The sequence below is a fragment of the Bufo bufo genome, chromosome 8 (assembly GCF_905171765.1).
Source record: "Bufo bufo chromosome 8, aBufBuf1.1, whole genome shotgun sequence".
NCBI lineage: Eukaryota > Metazoa > Chordata > Amphibia > Anura > Bufonidae > Bufo > Bufo bufo.
Genome location: NC_053396.1, coordinates 34,362,877 through 34,386,744, shown reverse-complemented (window position 1 = coordinate 34,386,744; position 23,868 = coordinate 34,362,877). Strand labels below are relative to the sequence as shown.

At 42.0% G+C, this 23,868-nt stretch overlaps 1 protein-coding gene across 1 annotated transcript in view; it reads left to right on the top strand.

Moving 5' to 3' along the window:
* The first annotated feature begins 798 nt into the window (after positions 1–798).
* Positions 799–23,868, top strand: part of ADGRD2 (adhesion G protein-coupled receptor D2) — a 388,936-nt gene continuing 365,866 nt past the window's right edge. The window contains exons 1-4 of the mRNA XM_040406278.1: positions 799–843; positions 896–953; positions 9,136–9,333; positions 11,167–11,802. Of these exons, the coding sequence (XP_040262212.1) occupies positions 799–843; positions 896–953; positions 9,136–9,333; positions 11,167–11,802 (937 nt within the window). The remainder of the gene's footprint in view (positions 844–895; positions 954–9,135; positions 9,334–11,166; positions 11,803–23,868) is intronic.

Below are 23,868 nucleotides of genomic sequence, written 5' to 3'. Positions count from 1 at the left end.
ACGCCTAGAGGCGGACGGACTTTAAGTCCAAATGGGTCCGCAAATCCGGAGATGTGGTGTGGAACAGAACGGAAGCACCGAATGGAACCCTACGGAAGCTTTACGGAGTGCTTCCATGGGCTTCTGTTCCGTGCTTCCGTTGCACAAAAAGATAGAACTGAAGTGAATGGGATCGCAATCGGACAGGGGGACACACATTCGTGTGAAAGAGGCCTAAGACAGCTCCTGTATTGACAGGTCGCATAGCATTATACTGATTTATAATGCTATGTAACCCTTAGAGGTCTGGAATGTATTGGATAACACTGATAGCATGATGTCAGTGTTATCCAATGCATTCCAAACATCTAAGGGCTCATGCACGCAAATGTATTTTCTTTCCTTGTCTGTTCTGGGGTTTTTTTGCGGACTGTATGCGGAACCATTCATTTCAATGGGTCCGCAAAAAAAAATGAAGGTACACCATGTGCATTCTGTTTCCGTATGTCCGTATTTCCGTTCCACAAAAAAATAGAACATGTCCTATTATTTGCCACATTATTAGGGACCAGCTGTTCCGTTCCGCAAAATACGGAATGCACAAGGAAGTCATCTATATTTTTTCCGGATCTTTTTTTGAAGACCGCATAATACATACGGTCATGTGCATGACCCCTTACATAACATCATAAATCAGTATAATGCTATGCGACCTGTTAGTACTGGGAGGTCAGGACGGGAGCTGTCTTATACTCACACAGCGAGTCAGGAGTGTGCAACTTGCTCGTCTGAAAGTGACCTTATACTTTCTCTCCATTTATGATTCTTATTCTGGCTTCAAAAACTGCATCAATATACCTGAATGTGAGAACCCAGCCTTTGGATATTTTATTCACTTCCATCCATCTCATCACAGGTGTGTGGTGTTTGCACGTGCTGGAATAAAGTTGAAGCAAACCAGACAAGTGTTGCAGGTAGGTTCTTGCTCCATTTTTCTTTCATATAGTATTAGTTTTGCATGAATTTCTCCCTGCACTCCTGGCATGCTGACTAATGAAGCAGCCGCCGGGAGCAATGCCTGTGTGAGCGGTAAGCGCTCACTACAGGCAGTGTAGGCAGTCAGGGTGAAGCTTTTATACAGTTTATAAGGACGTAACTGTCCTTAAATGTGGGTGTGGGTTTTAACAGTACGGCCACACCATTGTGTTTCTAAATGCAGTTTTGGAGGCCAAAATCAGGAATGGATCATTGCAACAGGCCCACTGGCCACGCCTGGGGTATCCCTTGCCCCTTGGGAGGTTTCTACGAAATATGTCCCTCTTATAGAGCAAGTAAACATGATGCCGGTTACAGTTAATCAATGAGGACATGGAGTCCCCTTTACAGATGGTAATGTTGGTACCCAGGGTAGGATTCCCAGAGTGGTGCAGGGATGGTCCACGGTCTATGTAGATGTTATATACCCGTGTCAGAGTGTTCCTACCTGGATATCCTTAGATCCCAGACGTGATGTGGTCCAAAGCAGTGCAAAAAGGGGTAGGTGAACTTGGATGATGAATAAGTACAATAAATGGAGTCCAGACTTGTAACGTTGAACAGTTGCTTTTACATGGCATAAATGGTGATCCAAACAGTTTCCAAAACGGCATCTTGGTCATCAGCAGGTATTGGCATAATCTGGCAGGCAATTACTTCTCTGCAACTATCTCAGCTTTGCTATGCTGCTGGAACTTAGTTTAGCTGTAGTCTGTCTCTTACTTGAATCCTAGGAACTTTTTGTCCTGGCTTTAGAGTACCTCAAGCTCACTTATGTTTAGGTGTGCACAACCTCCAGATAAGGCTGGCGTAGGACTAACAGAACCTATCCAGACAGGACTAGGCCTGCTGCCTTCCACTAGCAAAGGTTAAGTCAGACGAACTCCTCACACAACCTCTCCCCACGAGGGGGTAGGGTAGACTGACTTACTAACTAAACTCCTCCCTCTCTAGAGAGGGCTGGAATGAAACTAGAAGGTTCCTTTCCAGGGAAACTAACCTTGCCAATGTTGCCACCATCTGCTGGTAGACCAGGCAATTACATGAACATAACCAGTTTCATGAACATAAATATGCACATTATGAGAAGATGACATGAAGCACATTAGGTGATAAAAATTTGCACATAGGAGAAAGTAGCAAGGCGCCAAAAGGAATGGTAATGGCACTCTGGGACATTACATCATGAAAGAAGAAAATGTATAAAGGACTTCTCCTCTTTTTTTCATTCACTCTTGGTTTTGGGTTCCAAAACTACACCAGAAAACCTTACTATGTGGCCATAGGACTCTTTCACACGAGCAAGTTTTCTGTCAGGGTGCGACTCGTGAAGCAAACGCATCATGACCAATTCATTTCACACATCTTTTTTGCATTCAGGAAAAATCACAACATGTTCTATATTTTTATTTTACGCATACAGTTGCAAGAAAAAGTATGTGAACCCCTTGGAATGATATGGATTTCTGCACAAATTGGTCATAAAATGTGATCTGATCTTCATCGAAGTCACAACAATAGACAATCACAGTCTACTTAAACTAATAACACACAAATAATTAAATGTTACCATGTTTTTATTGAACACACCATGTAAACATTCACAGTGCAGGTGGAAAAAGTATGTGAACCCCTAGACTAATGACATCTCCAAGAGCTAATTGGAGTGAGGTGTCAGCCAACTGGAGTCCAATCAATGAGATGAGATTGGAGGTCTTGGTTACAGCTGCCCTGCCCTATAAAAAACACACACCAGTTCTGCGTTTGCTTTTCACAAGAATCATTGCCTGATGTGAATGATGCCTCGCACAAAAGAGCTCTCAGAAGACCTATGATTAAGAATTGTTGACTTGCATAAATCTGGAAAGGGTTATAAAAGTATCTCCAAAAGCCTTGCTGTTCATCAGTCCACGGTAAGACAAATTGTCTATAAATGGAGAAAGTTCAGCACTGCTGCTACTCTCCCTAGGAGTGGCCGTCCTGTAAAGATGACTGCAAAAGCACAGCACAGACTGCTCAATGAGGTGAAGAAGTATCCTAGAGTGTCAGCTAAAGACTTACAAAAGTCTCTGGCATATGCTAACATCCCTGTTAGCAAATCTACGATACATAAAACCCTAAATAAGAATGGATTTCATGGGAGGATACCACAGAGGAAGCCACTGCCGTCCAAAAAAACATTGCTGCACGTTTACAGTTTGCACAAGAGCACCTGGATGTTCCATAGCAGTACTGGCAAAATATTCAGTGGACAGATGAAATCAAAGTTGAGTTGTTTGGAAGAAACACACAACACTAGGTGTGGGGAAAAAGAGGCACAGCACACCAACATAAAAACCTCATCCCAACTGTGAAGTATGGTGGTGCGTGCATCATGGTTTGGGGCTGCTTTGCTGCATCAGGGCCTGGACGGATTGCTATCATCGAAGGAAAAATGAATTCCCAAGTTTATCAAGACATTTTGCAGGAGAACTTAAGGCCATCTGTCCACCAGCTGAAGCTCAACAGAAGATGGGTGTTGCAACAGGACAACGACCCAAAGCATAGAAGTAAATCAACAACAGAATGGCTTAAACACAAGAAAATACGCCTTCTGGAGTGGCCCAGTCAGAGTCCTGACCTCAACCCAATTGAGATGCTGTGGCATGACCTCAAGAAAGCGATTCACACCAGACATCCCAAGAATATTGCTGAACTGAAACAGTTCTGTAAAGAGGAATGGTCAAGAATTACTCCTGGCCGTTGTGCACGTCTGATCTGCAACTACAGGAAACGTTTGGTTGAAGTTATTGCTGCCAAAGGAGGTTCAACCAGTTATTAAATCCAAGGGTTCACATACTTTTTCCATCTGCACTGTGAATGTTTACATGGTGTGTTTAATAAAAACATGGTAACATTTAATTCTTTGTGTGTTATTAGTTTAAGCAGACTGTGATTGTCTATTGTTGTGACTTAGATGAAGATCAGATCACATTTTATGACCAATTTGTGCAGAAATCCATATCATTCCAAAGGGTTCACATACTTTTTCTTGCAACTGTATATATATATATATATATATATATATTCAGCATTTTTCATGCGGCTCTAGTTCCATAGAAGTGAATGGGGCTTCAGTGAAAAACAGATTGCGTGTGGATGAAATGTGTTTTTCACTGATGGTTGCTAGTAGAGGTGAGCGAATTTCATATTTTGAAATTTGTTCACGCTTCGTTTGCTGGTAAAAGCAGAATTGATTTATGGATACTGTTACCATGGACCATAACACAATTCTATGACGGAATGCCTTTAGATGCATTCCGTTATTAATTCTGTCATAATAGAAGTCTATGGCCTGCATAACGGATCCCCCCCATTTCCATTGTGCAGGAGAGGCCTCCCCTGCATAACGGAAATGGGACGGATCCGTTTTGCAGCCCATAGACTTCTATTATGATGGAATGAATAACAGAATGCCTCTAAAGGCATTCTCTTATGCATTCCGTCATAGAATTGCGTTATGGTCCGGGGTAACGGAATACATAAATCAATTCTGCTTTTACCACCAAACGAAGCGTGAACGAATTTCAAAATATGAAATTCGCTCATCTCTAGTTGCTAGGGTATGTAGATTGTTATTCTTCATTTTTTTTTCACAAGCGTGAGAAACGCATCAAAAAATTATTGCACCCATGCAGAAAAAACTGGAACACTGAACGCAATCATAGACAAAACTGACTGAACTTGTGTGCACAACCATCAGTTTTTTCCTGAACAGACCCTGAGAGAATCCATAATGCTTTTGTTAAAGAGGCCTAAAGGTGTTTTCTGGGACCCAATGGGGCACATTTTGGGAAGTAAAAAAAGACTGGTGTATTTAAAATGCCTGTCTTTAAATTGTCTCAAATTTATGATCCCTTAATAAATCAGTTTAATCGTATCTGGCTTAAGTCTGACCTTTAGTGGTTGTTTTCTTATAAGACAGGTTCATATTCACTAAGACTTGTCTCATTGGTTTGTGCATGAAAAAATTGCGCAAATGACTGGAAAAAAAGTTGCAGCTCCTATTTCAATGCAAACAAATTTAAAAAAAATCCCCCTCAAAACAGATGGGAAAAATAAGCCTGGTCAGGAGTGGAGTAGGGCTAATGCACACAAAGTATTTTCTTTTTCCGTGTCCGTTCCGGGGGGCGGGGGGTTGCAGAGTGTATGCAGAACCATTCATTTCAATGAGTCTGCCAAAAAAAACTGAAGTTACTCCATGTGCATTTTATTTCCGTGTGTCCGTATTTCCATTCTGCAAAAAAATAGAACATGTCCTATTATTGTCCTCATTACGGACAAGGATAGTATTGTTCTATTAGGGGCCAGCTGTTCCGCAAAATACAGAATGCACACAGACGTCATCTGTATTTTTTTGTGGATCCGTTTTTTGCAGACCCCAAAATATGGTCATGTGCAAGCCCTAATAAGGGAAGGGAAATAAGGCACAAAACAAAGACAACTCCAAAAATATTCTCAAGATAAAAATTAGACGAACAAGGCACAAATGCCTCCTAAACAGGTGCTAAATCAGTTGGTAAATTAGACTTTAAAAAAAAAGAAAATCTGAAACAGCTTTTTTACTCCTGAAAACAAACGCAGACACTATAGTAAATGTGCCCCAGTGGCAGGATCCTGGTAAACACCTGTTGAAGTAAGTTTGTAACATACTTAGTGGGGGTAATTTTTATGCCAGTTTTGGAAGTATTGAGGGTCTAGTGGGGCATGCCAGGGGCTAGTGTAAATGTTGGCAAAAACTGCTCCAGTCCGAATTATACGACAGCGCAGGGGGGAAATAAAGATCAGGGTAGAATGCTGGTCTCTGTAAATGACCCCAACTGTTCCAAAGTTGTGTGGATTGGCATCCTGGGAACCGTCTGAAAATTCAACTTCCACCAACATTGCGTCCTTTACCAGGCTTTTTACATGGGCTATGTACAGGACATCATTACTGCTATGGACAGGGTAAGAACTTCTCCTGAATCCACCTCATATGCGCATGCACCAGGGAGAGGTATAGTCCTAGCCCTCAACACAGCAGAAATGATGTCCTGTCCATAGCCCAGACCAGAAATGCAGTGGCCAGGAACGGGTTGTTTAAACTATTCAGTATTTGTTGTGACGCAAATTGCAGCATGCGCAGTGTACTATCACAGGGCCCTTTCAAGGTGTTTTAGCGCACGTCCCAGGTTAGGAATGCCAGAGTGGTGTGATTGCCTATAATGTCTCTGTATGGTGATGGTAAGGGTGTCAACGGTGTCTCCTATCTGGGTACGGCTGGACTCCTGGCTCATTTGCAATAAAAAGTGTAGTGATAGGAGAAGTAATAGAGGGATTTTGCAGCAGAAATTGAGATCCAGACCTTTGGTAAAGTTCAAACTTGTCTTTACTGAGAATAACTTTCATCCAAGCAAGGTACAGCTTTGGTCGTAGGTCACAGCAGGCTTTCAGCAATGGTTGGCAGGAATGAATCTTCTGCTCTATCAACCTGGAGCTTGCAGGAAAGGGTGTCTACTTCTTAGCTCTCTACTGTGGCAGGAATTTGGCTTCTGCACTACTTTATATCTTCTGCTGTATGGAGACTGACTAGCTGAGGAGGAATATGGTTTCTCCTAGGTCTCTGGACTTTGCTCACAGTTGTATTCACAGGGAATGCTTTCTTCCTGGAACTGGAGGTTGTCTGCTTGCTTCATCCAGCTGAGGCTGTAGAACTCAGGCTGGGGATTGTGATCAATGTCTCAGCACGAGACTTGGTCCTAGCTTTGTTCCCTATATCTTGGAGCTCCTAACACACACACCCTACCCCAAGCAGGGGGTGGGCTGCACTTCTCTCTAACTTCCTTCTCCACCCAGGGTGTAGGCTGTGGCAATAGTCCACATCTCCACAGAGGGGGAGCTAAGCTGGAATGAACTATTCCAGCTTAGATGTACTAAACTGTAGCTAACTCCTTAGCAACGCATTGCTGCCACCTGCTGGTGAACATGGGAAATTACAACAATAATTTACATTTAACATGGTTTACGCACATTTGTGAATGACATAATGTAAAATCATATCAGATGACAAGGTAAAGTCTCTTAACAGATTGTAGCGGTGTAGAAGAGTGTCGTAACACAACTCTGGGAAACCTGGCAAGGCTCCTTTCACATGGCTGTGTGTGGTCCGTGAAGCACAATCTATGTGATGGCCACATTTCCCAGACTGAACGTAGCTTGTGTAAGTCAAACTCACTGCATCATAGTGACCCATAATGGTGTGAGTCCCAGCCCATCCATGGATCTGTTATCCTGAACTTAAATGAGTATGGGACTGTAGACCCATGGTTTGACTGGAGCTCACAGCATCACAGATCACATGAGCCGTGGTTGTTCCAGGAAATGTGGTCATCATATGGACCGCATTTCACAGTCTGCACATGGCCATATGAATGAAGCCTCAAAAGGGTTTTCCAAGATTTTTATACTGATGGCCTATCCTCAGGACATCAGTATCTGATCAGTGGGAGTCCCGGATCAGCTGTTTTGAGAAGGCACCGGTGCTCCTGTGAGTGCTGTGGCCTTCTTGCAGCTTACCAAGCACAGGGTCATACATTGCATATGCTTGGTATCACGCTCAGCCCCTTTCACAGCTCCGGCGTCTTACTAACTTCTGATCGACAGGGGTCCCAGGTGTCAGACCCCTGCTGATATGATATTGATGACCTATCCAGAGGACAGGTCATCAATATTAATTACCGGATGACCCCTTTAAGGCTGGAGCTACACAGTGACCTTGGCCGCGAAAAGTGTCATGCGACCAAAGATGGCAGTGTAGCAGTGCAGCCTCACAAATTAACGGGGTCACAGTGCAACTCAGTACTTATAATTGTTCTTGTTATGTAATGTACCCTGTATAGTTTTGTATGGATCTGTTGAGGTTAATAATCCTGACTCAGCCCCTGCAGGAAGTTATGTGTGGGACTTAGGCTGCTCTCACATTAGCATTAGCAGGGTCATCCGTACTAACGCTAGCCCATGTGTGCCACCGGAAGTCCACTCTGGCCCCATTAACTATAATGGAGGGACGGGCGGGAGATGCAGCCGCAACACGGCAAACATGCCGAGAGGCGGCCGGACAAAAACTGCAGCATGCTCTTGAATCGGCAGAGCTAATTGCTAATCGGCAAGGGTACCAGGAGTCAGACCCCCTGCCAATCTGATATTGATGACCTATCCTGAGGGTAAGTCATCTATATGGGAAAACTGGACAACCTCTTTAAAGGGCATCTGTCTACAGATTTGTACCTATAAACTGGCTGACCTGTTGCATGTTCACTTGGCAGCTGAAGGCATTTATGTTGGTCCCATGTTCATATGTGCCTGCATTGCTGAGAAAAATAATGTTTTATGAGCCTCTAGCAGCAACAGGAGCATTGCCATTACACCTACAGGCTCTGTTCTCTCTGCAATTGCCGCTTCTGCATGTACAGGTGAAACTCCAAAAATTTGAATACCGTGCAAAGTTCATTTATTTCAGTAATGCAGCTTAAAAGGTGAAACTAACATACGAGATAGACTCATTACATGCAAAGCGAGATATTTCAGGCCTTTATTTGTTATAATTTGGATGATTATGGCTTACAGCTTATGAGACCCCAAAGTCACAATCTCAGGTCCCCTTTGCTCAGGGGGTATGGATTAATTAGCTGACTAGAGTGTGAGACTTTGAGCCTAGAATACTGAACCTTTTCACAAAATTCTAAGTTTAAGCTGCATTAATGCAATTCCTTTTAATTTGCATTACTGAAAGAAATGGTCTTTTGCACGATATTCTAATTTTTCGAGTTTCACCTGTATTTATAGAACCACATTATTGTTTAATCCCTAATATGTTACTTCATTGGGATGGGGAGAACTAAAAGGGGGTGTCCGAGGGTAGAAAAAAAGGTTGTAAGGTTCTTACGGCGTATTCACGCTTCAGTAAATCATGCATGTGTGCTGTGATGTGTTCTACATGGACAGCATATGGATCCATTCATTTTTACATGCGCATTTGGACACATGGGGTGCAGAGTTTTTCATCAAGTACAAGGCAAACTCTCTCAATGCTTTTCTTTCTAGGCTGGAAGACCCCTCAAAATTTCATTGAAACCCATCATGCGGTATATGAGTATGTCAGCAAACCACAGGTTTACGCACAAGCTGAAAAATACTGCGAGTATAAATTTGCGTCTCTGCTTTCCGAAACACAAGGGGTGCAGGACCTAAGTGGAAATTTGGTTCAGTTTCCTATTTGGCTGAAGAAAGAGAAAATTCCAGGTAAGATCTCTGCATGTGTCACATTATAGAACTATTGTTAGTATACATTGTAGAGCAAATCCTTCACATGAATGTATGGGCTCAGTTTTGCCAAAAAAACTGTCTAAGGCTACTTTCACATCTGCGTTTTCCTTTCCGGTATCGAGATCCGGCAGAGGGTCTCCAAACCGGAGGAAAACGCTTCAGTTTTGTCCCCATTCATTGTCAATGTAGACAAAACTGAACGGAACCAGAAAGCATTCCGTTCCGGTTTGTTGCATTCCCATACTGGACAGAAGACCGCTGCACGCAGCGTTTGTGTGCGGCATGGCAAACTGAACACCATGTAAGTCAACGGATCCGTTTTTTTCCCAGCATGTTCATTTTCGATATAATACAACCTGATCTGTTCTGAGTGGGTGCAGCTGGTTTATTATTTAAACAATGTGATTTGCTGTGGTTTTGAGATCCCATGCCAGGAGATTTATCGAAACTGGTGTAAAGGGAAACTGGTTTGGTAACCCATAGCAACCAATCAGATTCCACCTTTCATTTTTCAGAGATGCTTTGGAATCTGATTGGTTGCTATGGGCAACTAAGCCAGTTTTCCTTTACACTAGTTCTGATTTCCCTCGTCTGCTAGATCACATGCCTTATTCCTATAATCCTATAATCTAGTCCCTCCATTATCCAACAACTTCTTTACATTCTCTGTTAATCGTGATGTCTTTTCTGACCACATATTTAACAAGGCTTTCCCTACTTTACTGCAGTATCAAATTTGTCATTCTTGGTTTCATCATAAAAAAAATATAAAAGAAAAAAAGATTTGCAAAAATTCTAATCATAAAAAATACAAATATAAATTCAACCCAGCCACATATTTAGCAGGTCTTTCTTTACTGTTAGCGATATCAAATGTGTCATTCTTGGTTTCATGATGATAATAATAATAATAATAAAAAAATATAAATTATAAAAAGCTCTTTTTCATAGTCAGGGGGTTTTCCAAGACTTTTTAACTAATGACCTATCCTCTGGATAGGTTATCGGTATGTGGTGGAGGTCCAACAACCGGGATCCCCGCCTATCAGCTGTTTTGAGAAGGCACCGACACTCGCCGCTGCCTTCTTTGCTCATGAAGCACAACGCCGTACATTGTATAGTGGTCGTGCTTGGTATCGCAGCTCAGGCCCATTCACTTCTATGGGGCTGAGCTGCGCCTAGGCCAGGAAAAAGCTACGAGAAGGCCGCAACGCTATTGTGTGCCAGTGCCTTCTAAAACAGAGGATCATGGGGTGTCAGACCCCCACCGATCAGACACTGATTACCTATCCAGTGGATAGGTCCTCAATTAAAAATATAGGAAAACTCTTTTAAAAAAAAATTAGATAAAAAGGGGGTAGACTATGAAAAAGAGCCATTATTTTACTTTTTATTTTTAATTATGAAACCAAGAATGACACATTTGATATTGTTAGCAGTAAAGAATGCCCTCTTAAATATGTGGTTGATGGAGTTGAATTAATATTTTTGTTTTTTATACATTTAGAATTTTTGCAAATATTTTTAACGTTTTTTTTTTCTCTGTCTTGTTTGAAACTGCAATTGCTTGGTCTCTACAGTACAGTACAGTTTAATGTATATGTCAAGGTGTTCGAAGAGGTTTAATGGGTAATCAGAACCTGCCTAATGATGTATAATGGCAAATAAGCACCAAGTCCTCCTTTGTCAAAAGTTTAGAGGTGTGGGTTTACCAGCATCAGAAGGGGGCCCCATTTTCGTCCTCTATCAGTCTATGTCTTCTCTCATCGTGTCTCTTTTTCCTCATGGCTTCTTTCGATTGTCTTTCAGAGTTGCAGTCCCTCACAGTTCTAGTTTATGAGCACAGAACAGACACTAAATATGCCAAATTAATGGCAAAATTTCCATCCTTTCACGAAATTACAGTTTGTGCCCATATTCAGTGGGGCAACCCCAGTAAGGATTTTGAAACTGTCTTCTCATATGCAGCGAAGAACTTCACTAACGAGTTTCAACTCCGAGGAATGAGTGATGAGGATGGCTTTGTCCGGTTTGCCGGCATAATTCATGGCCATCATTCAAGGTATTCTTCTGTGTTCTCCAATGATGGGCAGTGGCATCACATCTGCATAACTTGGCAAAGAAGGAATGAAACCATGAGTCTGTATGCCGATGGTGAATGGAAAACCTCATCCAGGATCCCTGCCTCCGAGGATATCCTCATGGGGGGCATCTTTATCATTGGGCAAGATCAAGATTCTTATGGTGGCACATTCAAAGAAAAGGAATCATTTAGCGGTAATATCACCAGTCTTAACGTGTGGGCAAAAGTTCTCAGTCGAGACCAGATACAAAAGCTGTCACTGTGCAATAAAGTGGAACACGACATTGTATTTGTATGGAGCACCCACAAGCTGGAAATCGAGCCTACACTGAAGAAAATGGAGATGAACTCAGTCTGTTCAGGTATGAGGAGACCTAAAATTTATTTCTAGAAAACATAATAAATTCCCATGTATCTTAGATGAATTTTCCTGTTTTATCTCAATAAAATGTAATTAGTAGTTCAATAAAATTTTTATGATCTCAGCTTGCTCTCTCTGTATAGGAACTTTTTTTTTTTTTTTTTGTGGCACCTAAGAATATTTTTGCAAGTTGGATTTCTTGAGTGGATTTAGGTGGAACACCACTCTTAGATATCACACCACAAATTAACCTGGTGCATAATCTACCCATTAGTAACTTATGCACCATTTTTTTTTACACTTAGCCACAAAAATCCTGTCCTTGTCTTGACCAACAGAGATGTATGGTTCAAGCAGGGGCGGAATGGACATAGACCTGGGCTGATGCCCCAGGGGGCCACAGGTGGGCCAATGCCCCAGGGGGCCACCCAGCCCTTCTCTCTGTCGCTGACCAGGTACGTAATGAACTCCCAACAGTAATTAACGCTGTGAGAATCAGATACTTATGTACCCAGCCAGCTACCACACATGTCCTTTTGCATTCAACTGCTGTGGCCTGCACCTCACCTCCTAAGCCCCCAGCTCCATATCTTAATTAGAGAGAACTGGAGGAAGAGGGCAGAAAATGGTAGGCATTGATGGCCACCATAGGGGGCCAGCTTTTGGGGCAGTATATTGTGTTATTTGGTTTTTCTGAGATGGTATTTTGTACTATGGTATTGTTGACCCTACCTACTTGTGTTGCCCCACCTTCTGTTAATTTGGACCTGCCTATAAAATGGGGCCACCTTTTGTTTTTATTCCAGGGCAACTTTAAGTTCCCAGTCTGCCCTTGCGTTCAAGACAGAGATTTAGTATCCTCAGGATAGGTCATCAATATTAGATCGGCGGGGGTCCGACTCCCAGGAACTCAACCACTCAGCTGTTTGAAGAGAACACAGCACACTCTGTTCTCTTCACTGTTTAAAGGGGTTCTCCGGGAATAAAGAAAATGAAAATACTTAAATATTACTTTATTAGGCTACATGTGCGGCATGCCAGACCTTGCAGGGGAATTATGTGTGAGGTCACGGTGTGAGCAATAGGTGGGCCGAGGTAAATACAGTTCTGGTTACTCACGGTTACGTTGTCCCTGGGCAGGCTCGCATAAGTGAAAAGGAGAATGGCACAAGGATTCTCTGGGGCACACTCTGGTGTAAGGGACACTGGCCAGATGGTGGTTTGAGGTGCCCTTGATGGTCTGTATTAATGTGCCAGTGGCAATGTCCCTTGTAGTCGTGACGCCAGTACCTTTTGGATGGAGGTACAACCATTTACTATAGTGTTAATAGAGGAACTGAGTCTGAGGCAAACAGGGTGAAACTCCAAATGGCACGTTACTGATGATGACTCTTGATAACACTACATCCATAGGCATTAAACTCTCTTGATACAATCCGGCATTAAGCACAATCTCCCATACATATGGGGATAGGGAAATGCAAATCCTCAATGAAGTACAGGCTCTTGTAATACATAAGAAAAGACTGCTCAGACTAGGCTGGTAATAATGAAAGTATTAACACTGGTAACAGCTCCGGCCTGATTCTAGTCCTTGAATAAAAAGGTGCTTTTCTGAATCCTGAAACTTCTATTCCAATGCTGTTCTGACAGTTGGCCTGACTGTCCTCAGGATTTATACTGGGGATGTAGATGCTTAAAGCTATCTCCTACACCTACTACAAAGGTGCCTAATAAGTCCTCAGGTAATGACTATTCTGCTAATCCTTTGTCTGGCATAAACGTGATAATTCCTCAAATACTCGGCTGCATACAGTTTAGACATTGGTTATCCTGGAAGAGCGATCTATAGGAGTGGATTGCTCACCTCTAGGTAGAATACTTGCAGGCCTTAACCCTGGGCTATGGAACCGACAGGGACAGAGTAGAGAGGCTAGGAAGGGGCCTCCCTCCAGATATTCAGCTACATGATCTTGAATACAGATAAGAACTTTTGTTGAATCTCTCTCATTCAAAGAGTTTTCTTTATTTTCATGACTATGAAGGCATCAAAAGTATGAATTAACACATGTGGAATTATATACATAACAAACAAGTGTGAAACAACTGAAAATATGTCATATTCTAGGTTCTTCAAAGTAGCCACCTTTTTGCTTTGATTACTGCTGTCAGGGACAGGACTCATCTCAGGTTAATTTGCATATGTATCAAATAGGTTTTTTTACACAATAAAAGCACACAGAGCTATGGGGACTGGGTATTGTGGATGTGCTAGCGGCCATCTAGAAACCCATGTCCTCAGCTCTATACACAAAATCCAAGTGACAGGTTCCCTTTAGGCATTTTCATTTTTTTTATTCCTGGATAACCTCTTTAACTGTTTGCCTTCGACATTGCAGCGGCGAACAGTGTAATTACAGCTCCTCTGTCCCGTTCACTTGAAAGGGAAGGAGAAATTGTAGTAACACTCCTGAGGTTAAGTTATCAGTATCGGAAACCGGACAACCCCTTTAAAAGGGAATAGTCTAAAGTTATAGTAACACTCCTGAGGATAGATCATCAATATCGGAAATTGGACAACCCCTTTGAAGGGGATGAAGTGGATTTTATTTGGACTGGGAAGGTAGGTTTGATAGTGGGACCTCCACAGTCCACCGCCCATTCCAGGGCAGAATATCCCCTAGCCTGAGGGATCCCCAGGTGTAGCCAGCTGGGATCGTTAGGGGGAAATAAAAACACATCCCAGGCTGTCAGTCTGAGAGAATTATGCCTGGAAGAAGTCTAGGAAGCTGGTGGCCTTGCTGACTAGAGACGCCAGAGTCTCTGTGTGTGACCTGCGCTCAATAGGTGAGCTAGAAACTAATCTGTATTAGTTAGAGCCTAGACGGGCAGGAGTTTATTTTGTTTGGCTTTTTCTTTGTGGTGCTGGAACTTCACCGCACCTAGTGAACTAGAACTGGGTTTGGCTGTAAATTGCCGGAGTGTCATAAAATAAAGCATCAATTTGGACTTGAAACCTGTTGTCTGCAAACTAATCTGTCACTGCCGCCCTGCTTGAGAGAGAAACCCCTTACAATGTACAATATCACTATATCGAGCTACAAATGATAGCAGTCAGACATCACTAACCTGATCAATCACTGTTTTTGGTAGAAAATATATTTTTACATGGCAATTAATTTTTCTAGCATGTGTAGTAGAGTAATAGAAACCCAACAGACCCAACAGTCATGACATGCATGCTGCTGATTCTGTGTAATTCAATCACTAATTCAAAGGGGCAAGTTCAAAATAATAGCAGTATGGAGGTCATTCTTTTTTTTTTTAAACAGGTGGCATATATTGCCCTTATTTAAGGAAGGAAGGCAGCAAATGTTGTACATGCTGGTTACAGTGCATTTCTCTCTACAATTCAGAGGAAATTGGGTCGTTCCAGACATTGTTCAGAAGAACAGCGTACCTTGAGTAAAGTTGATTGGAGAGTGGAAAACATTTAAAGTGCTGAAAATGATAAGCTGCTCAGCTAAAATTATCGCAAATACTTTAAAATGGCAACCAAAACCTGAAAGACGTGGAAGAAAGCGAAAAACTACCATTCGAATGGATAGAAGAATAGCCAAAATGGCAAGGACTCAGCCAACAATCAGCTCCAGGAAGATCAAAGAAGGTCTAAAGTTACCTGTGAGTACTGTTACAATTAGAAGACGCCTATGTGATGTCAAGCTATCTGCAAGAAGCCCCCGCAAAGTCCCACTGTTGAAAAAATATGCTGAAGAGGGTAAAATTTGCCAAAGAGCACATTGACTGGCCTAAAGAGACATTTTGTGGACTGATGAAAGTAAGATTGTTCTTTTTGGGTCTAGTGGCCGGAGACCGTTTGTCAGACAACCCCCAAACACTGAATTCAAGCCACAGTACACTGTGAAGACAGTGAAGCATGGTGGCGCAAGCATCATGATATGGGGATGTTTCTCATACTACGCTGTTGGGCCTGTTCATCGCATACCAGGGATCATGGATCAGTTTGAATACATCAGAATACTTGAAGAGGTCATGCTGCCTTATGCTGAAGAGGAAATGCCCTTGAAATGGGTGTTCCAACAAGACAATGACCCCAAACACACCAGTAAACGTGCAACATCTTGGTTCCAGACCAACAAGATTGACGTTATGGAGTGGCCAGCCCAATCCCTGGATCTTAATCCAATAGAAAATTTGTGGGGTGACATCAAAAATGCAGTTTCTGAGGCAAAACCAAGAAATAGAGAACTGTGGAATGTAGTCCAATCATCCTGGGCTGGAGTACCTGTTCACAGGGGCCAGAAGTTGGTTGACTCCATGCAACACAGATGTACAGCAGTTCTCAGAAACAGTGGTTATACAACTAAATATTATAAAGTGATTCAAAGGAAAGCAAAATCTTCAAACATTTTTCAGTTTATATAGTGAATATTTGAGTTTGTAAAGAAGTATACAAACACTGCAAGGAACAACACAAATTTGATATATTTTTCTTCATGTTTTGATTTGGAATAGAATGTGTAGTGTTCCCAATGCATTTGTGTGTATGGAAATAAAAGCTATTAAAAGGATTTTGAGGTTTATTCACTTTTTTAAACACGCTGCTATTATTTTGAACACAACTGTAATTCACTTGTCAACTTTATGATATCTTCTGATTTTCCGGTTTCCATAAAAAATGTTGCCCGTCCATGATTTTTGGAATAGTTGTCCTGGAAAAAAAATCAGGTTTGCATAAATTGTTGTATACATTGTATTGATCTAATATAAATTTATATTATATATACATTATATTAGAACATGAGTGAGTGGGTATTTCATACACCCACCTTGATCATGTTGGTGTTAGAGTGAGATATGCCAAATTTATTAAAAGGCACATGCCTCCTAACCAGTTAAAAACCGCCCGCCATATTAATATATGAATGCCGCAGGGCCTTCCGAGACGATAGTCCTAGTTGCTGATTTACTACATGCCTATATTATTCTATATCTAGTATTCATTTTCTTCCAGGGTCCTTTTACGAACGGTTTTACGCAATGGAGCGCCTTGTGGTTTTCTTCTCATTATGGCTAGATTATGGCTGTGTACATTAGCTGTACATTTAGTGGCAGTGACTGGATTGGATCCCATCCTAAGAGATTAAGAAAGCTGAATTTACAGGGTTTGTCCCATGACAACAACTTATCCTTTATCCACAGGTTAGGGAATAATTAGTACTTGGTATAAAGAAAAAAGGTGGTTCCCCTCCTTGTTGAGAAGGATATGGTTCTCTTATCGTGACAATGCTCCTAGTCACTCTACCCAAATTATTTTATAAACTAGACACTCACCATCCAAAGTCTCCCAGAAATAGGCGTTTATTTACATATAATATAAAATAAAGATTAAGAATGGTTCACAATACTATTAAACAATAAAATAATTAAAAATAAACTATTAAAACTATCAGAGCAGTAACTGAGATCGCAGTATTCCCAGAGATTGAACAGTCTAAAAGGGCTCATTCAGGCCTCATGCACACGACCGTTGTTTTGGTCCGCTTCCGAGCCGCATTTTTTGCGGTTTGGATGCGGACCCATTCACTTCAATAGGGCCGCAAAAGATGCGGACAGCACTCCGTGTGCTGTCCGCATCCCTTGCTCCGTTCCGTGGTCCTCAAAAAAAATATAACCTGTCCTATTCTTGTCCGTTTTGCGGACAAGAATAGGCAGTTATATCAATGGCTGTCCGTGCGGAACACACACGGACGCCATCCGTGTTTTGCGGATCCGCAATTTGCAGACCGCAAAACACACAACGGTCGTGTGCATGAGGCCTCACACGAACGTTTTTTGCGTTCCGTATACGGTCCGTATACGGAACCATTAATTTCAATGGTTCTGCAAAAAAAAACGGAATGTACTCCGTATGCATTCCGTTTCCGTATTTCCGTTTTTCCGTTCCGTTCAAAGATAGAACATGTCCTATTATTTCCCCCAAATCACGTTCCGTGGCTCTATTCAGGTCAATGGGTCCTCAAAAAAAAGGGAACACATACTGAATGTACTCCGTATGTCTTCCTTATCCGTTCCGTTTTTGTGGAACCATCTATTGAAAATGTTATGCCCAGCCCAATTTTTTCTATGTAATTACTATATACTGTATATGCCATACAGAAAAAAACTGAACGGAAAAGCGGAACTGAACCGGAAATGCTACTGAAAAAAATTTTAGGGTGGGTTTTTTAATTGTTTATTTTTTTTATTTTTTATTGTTTAATAGTATTGTGAACCATTCTTAATCTTTTTTTATATTATATGTAAATAAACGCCTATTTCTGGGAGACTCTGGATGGTGAGTGTCTATCTAGTTTATAAAATAGGTTATGGAATAAGTAAGTGTCTGGTGGGCATAGATCTGATTGCTGGAAACCCCTACTGATCACCAGAACAGGGGACTGTGCTGCCTATTTATATGGAGTGGCAGACACGTGTGGATTTCTGCTGCTACATTCATTCTGTGGGACTTCTGGAGTACAAGCACTCAGCTACCTCTGGCAGCCCCATGTAGTTGAATTCAAATAGGAGAGCACGGACCCCCTTTCTCATGATGGACAGTGGCCCCAGAGGTTGGACCCCCACTGATCAGACACTTTATAGCATCTTTCTTTCTCTATTCTTTATTGGTCGACTAAATATAAGAGCTAAATAAATTTGTTTTATTCTCATTCCTTTTAAATGCAGTGGATTACTGTGCTTGGGAAATAGAACAACCTCCTCTGGTGCCAACCAAATGTATGTGCAGTGACCAGGTTTGGGGTGGCCCCAACGCTACACTGGGTCCCCCGGACACACTCTCTCTGTCTGTGTCTCTCTCTCTGTCGGTGTCTCTCTCTCTGTCTGTGTCTCTCTCTCTGTCGGTGTCTCTCTCTCTGTCTGTGTCTCTCTCTCTGTCTGTGTCTCTCTCTCTGTCTGTGTCTCTCTCTCTCGGGCATCCTCTATTATATGCAATTCTTGCTGGGGATTGCTGTTGGCAACAGATCACATGTGCAGGATTTGCTCCCCTGGTTAGTAATGCGATACAGCATATGGGGTTTTGAGCATTTTCTGCTTTTAAGACCTGCGTAGGATGTTTTTGTGGTCCGATGCCGACATCCTCCATTGTATGCATTTTTGCTGGGGATTGCTGTTAGCAACGGATCACATGGGGAGGATTTGCTCCCTCCGATAGAAATGCGCTACAGCATTAGGGGTTTTGTGCATCATTAGCTTTTTAGACCACTTTATTCTGTGATTTTGTCTGTATATTTATGCCTGGAGGTGGGGCAACCTCAGGTTTGAATGTGCATTAACCCTTTCAGCCCCGCAGTTTTTTTTGTTTGTTTGTTTTTTCGTTTTCGTTATGCGCTCCCTGCCTTCCCAGAGCCATAACATTTTTACTTTTCTGTTCACATAGCCATATGAGGTCTTGATTTCTGTGGAATAAGTAATACTTTCCAATGCCACCATTTAATATTGCATATGATATAGTGGGAAGTGGGTATAAAAATCCAAATCGGGTGAAATTGCAAAAAAAAAAGCAATTCCACCACAGTTTTAAGTTTTTTTTTATTTACGATGTTCGATGTACGATAAAACTGAATTTTACTTTTATTCTACAGGTCAGTGCGAATGCGGCGATACCTTATATGTATAGTTCTTGCGTTTTGATAGTGATACATTTTTTTTTTTAAAAGTGGGAAAAAATCAGTTTTATTTTCTTGTGGCCATATTTTGACCCTAATAACCTTTTTGTTATTATGTGTGCGGAGCTGTATGAGGGCAAATTTTTTGTGGGGTGATCGGAACTTTTTATTGATACAGTGGGGTGTGTATGACTTTTTGATCACTTTTTATTAAATTTTTTTGTAGAAAATTAAGCGATCAAAAATGTCGAATCGGCTATTTGGACGCTTTTTTTCGTTTTGCTGCTTGCTGTATGGGGAATATATTTTTATATTTTATATAGTGTTTTTGCACATCTCGACACCTATAATGTGCACTTTTTTTATTTCTTTTATTTTTATTTTGGGAAAAGGGGGGTGATTTGAATCGGAACAAGGTGCCTGCTCAAATCATTGATCAGACACCCGGGGACAATGTGCGGGGGGGTCAGACCTGCGGTTTGCGGCTTTTACATGTTGCGGTGGTGGGCGACGGTGCCATGGGGTCCCTGTGTGGCAGTAGGGGGGACCCGATGGCATGGAAGGCAGCGCAATGCCTTCCTTAGGCATCGGCGCTGCCTTCCTGTGACGAGCCTGTGAGATCCAGCCCCCCGGATCTCACAGGCCGGAAGCTGTATGAGTAATACACACTGTATTACTCATACAGCCAATGCATTCCAATACAGAAGTATTGGAATGCATTGTAAAGGGGATCAGACCCCAAAAGTTGAAGTCCCAAAGTGGGACAAAAAGAAAAAAGAAAAAAGAAAAAAGAAAGTTTTCCCCCAAAAAAATTAAAAGTTGACATATTAGGTATCGCCGCGTCCATATCGACCGACTCTATAAACATATCACATGACCTAACCCATCAGATGAACACAGTAAAAAATAACAAATAAAAACTGTGCTAAATAAACAATTTTTTTGTCACCTTACATCACAAAAAGTAAGCGATCAAAAAGGCATATGCCCACCAAAAGAGTACCAATCTAACCGTCACCTAATCTCTCAAAAAATGAGCCCCTACCTAAGACAATCGTCTAAAAAATAAAAAAACTATGGCTCAGAATATGGAGACACTAAAACATAATTTTTTTTGTTTTAAAAAATCTGTTATTGTGCAAAACTTAAGTAAAATTTAAAAAAAAGTATACATATTAGGTATTACCGTCATCTGATCCTGCAAAAAATTAGACCCTACCTAAGATAATCGCCCAAAAACTGAAAAAACTATGGCTCTCAGACTATGGAGACAATAAAACATGATTTTTTTAGTTTAAAAAATGAAATCATTGCGTAAAACTTACATAAATAAAAAAAGTATACATATTAGGTATTGCCGCGTCCGTAATAACATGCTCTATAAAAATACCACATGATCTAACCTGTCAGATGAATGTTGTAAATAACAAAAAAAAAAGTGCCAAAACAGCTATTTCCTGTTACCTTGCTTCACAAAAAGTGTAATATAGAGCAACCAAAAATCATATGTACCCTAAACTAGTACCAACAAAACTGCTACTCTATCCCGTAGTTTCTAAAATGGGGTCACTTTTTTGGAGTTTCTACTCTAGGGGTGCATCAGGGGGGCTTCAAATGGGACATGGTTTCAAAAAACCAGTCCAGCAAAATCTGCCTTCCAAAAACCGTATGGCATTCCTTTCCGTCTGCACCCTGCCGTGTGCCCGTACAGCAGTTTACGAACACATATGGGGTGTTTCTGTAAATGACTGAATCAGGGCCATAAATATTGAGTTTTGTTTGGCTGTTAACCCTTGCTTTGTAACTGAAAAAAAAATATTAATTGCTAAAAAAGTGACATTTTGAAATTGTATCTCTATTTTCCATTAATTCTTGTGGAACACCTAAAGGGATAACAAAGTTTGTAAAATAAGTTTTGAATACCTCGAGGGGTTTAGTTTCTAGAATTGGGTCATTTTTGGGTTGTTTCTATTATGTAAGCCTCACAAAGTGACTTCAGACCTGAACTGGTCCTTAAAAAGTGGGTTTTTAAAAATTTCAGAAAAATTTCAAGATTTGCTTCTAAACTTCTAAGCCTTGTAACATCCCAAAAAAATGAAATCTCATTCCCAAAATGATCCAAACATGAAGTAGACATATAGGGAATGTAAAGTAATAACTATTTTTGGAGGTATTACTATGTATTATAGAAGTAGAGAAATTGAAACTTGTAGAGAAAAATGAATTTCTTTGACTCCATTTTACCAGTGTTATGAAGTACAATATGTGACGAAAAAACAGTCTCAGAATGGCCTGGATAAGTCAAAGTGTTTTAAAGTTATCACCACATAAAGCGACACTGGTCAGATTTGCAAAAAAATGGCCTGGTCCTTAAGGTGAAAATGAGCCCGGTCCCTAAGGGGTTAAAAACTTTTTTTTTTTTTTTTTTTTATAGTTCCCATAGGGAATTATAACATACAATCATTCGATTGCTATTATCATAGACTCCAATGATTTTACTTCTTTCCTATAGAGCCCTATTACAGGCAAGGGCTCCATAGGAAATACAATGCAGCCGTCTCCTGTCATTCACAAAGACAGGGGCTGCTGCACACACGCTACGACTCCTCCTATGGCTGCACAGGGGAGCCGGAGCATAACCGGAAGTGCGTGCTTTCGGTTTTTAGCACTGTCAGATGCCGTGGTCAGGATTTACCACGGCATCTGAGGGGTTAAATGTCCACGATCGGCATTACTGCCGGTTGCGGACATGAGCCGCGGGTGTCTGCCATAAGAAGCAGGCGGCCACCTGCGGCTATGGCACACGCAGCATTCAGGAGCGGGTGCCAGCTTTAAAGACCCGGCCAGCGCCGTACATGTACATGCAGGTCGTTAAGGGGTTAATTTTATCTATGGGTAACATTCAGGTGCACCTGGGCAGCATGCATCACATGAGCCAGGTATAGGTGGGACTCACAGCCTCTTTCCTCCTCTTATTGTACGTGTGATTTCACACTGGAGGTAACTGGAAGCTGCTGGCTGTGTCTGAATTTATGCACCTATCATAAATTGTCCATACGGCATAGGTAGGTTAGCGTTAGGTCCCATGCCATTTTGAGAGACCTTGACGGGGTGCGAGGGCTCCGGTATGTTCTTGATATAAGAATATATTGGCAAAAGTCTTATTTTAATATCAGTATGAGGGTTTAGCCCAGTGCTTCTCAAATAGTGGGGCGCCAGGCTCCGTAAAGGGGGGCTCGTTCAGGGCCGGCCTTTGGGGTGTGCGAATTTCTTCTGTATAATGCCGGCAGGCAGGCCGGGCGGCCGGCGCGTCCCTCAGTGATGTCTCCTGCCTGCTCCGCCTGCTTTATGAATGAAGCAGGCGGCGCAGACAAGTGACGTCACTGAGGGACGCGCCGGCCGCCCGGCCCGACTGCCGGCATTATACAGAAGAAATTCGGATATACGGTACTATTAGGAGTGAGGGGGGCATGTTTAATAACTTTAAACAGCGGCGGCAGGCACACGGAATCTGTGGATGGCACAGTTAAGGGGTGGGGGTCTGTGGATGGCACTGTTATGGGCTGGGGGGGGCACTGTGGATGGCACTGTTATGGGGTGGGGATCTGTGGATGGCACATATATAACAGTGCCAGCCACAGATCCCCCTGTAACAGTGCCAGCCACAGATCCCCCCCATAAGTGTCCGTCATCCACAGATCCCCCCATAAGTGTCCGTCATCCACAGATCCCCCCATAAGTGTGTGTCCGATCCACATTTCTTTCTTTTTTATTCTCTTATACGTTAATAAGGATACAGTGTTTGCAGAGGTGTACTTATAACAATTTTATAGACAAATGATACTATTTACAGTCGCGCGGGGGGCGCGAAATGTTTTCTTCTTCCTAGGGGGGCATGACAGAAAATAATTGAGAAGCACTGGTTTAGCCATATATTGTCAATTACATTTACCATTGTAGTGCACCATTTTCAGTGATTTTCTGTTTCTTATACGCCTCATTCGCACATTTGTCTTACATGTGGTCCGTTGTGGGCATCCTCCATTGTATGCAATTTTTGCTGGGGATTGCTGTTGGCAATGGATCACATATGCATGATTTGCTTCCCCAGTTAGTAATGTGCTACAGCATATGGAGTTTTGAGCATTTTCTGCTTTTAAGACCTGCGTAGGATGTTTTTGTGGTCCATCTGGTCCGCTGCCAGCATCCTCCATTGTATGCATTTTTGCTGGGGATTGCTGTTAGCAGCGGATCACATGGGCAGGATTTGCTCCCCCGGGTAGAAATGCGCTACAGCATTAGCGATTTTGAGCATCTTTTGCCTTTTAGACCACTTTATTCTGTGATTTTGTCTCTCATAGACTTACATTAGAGCTTTA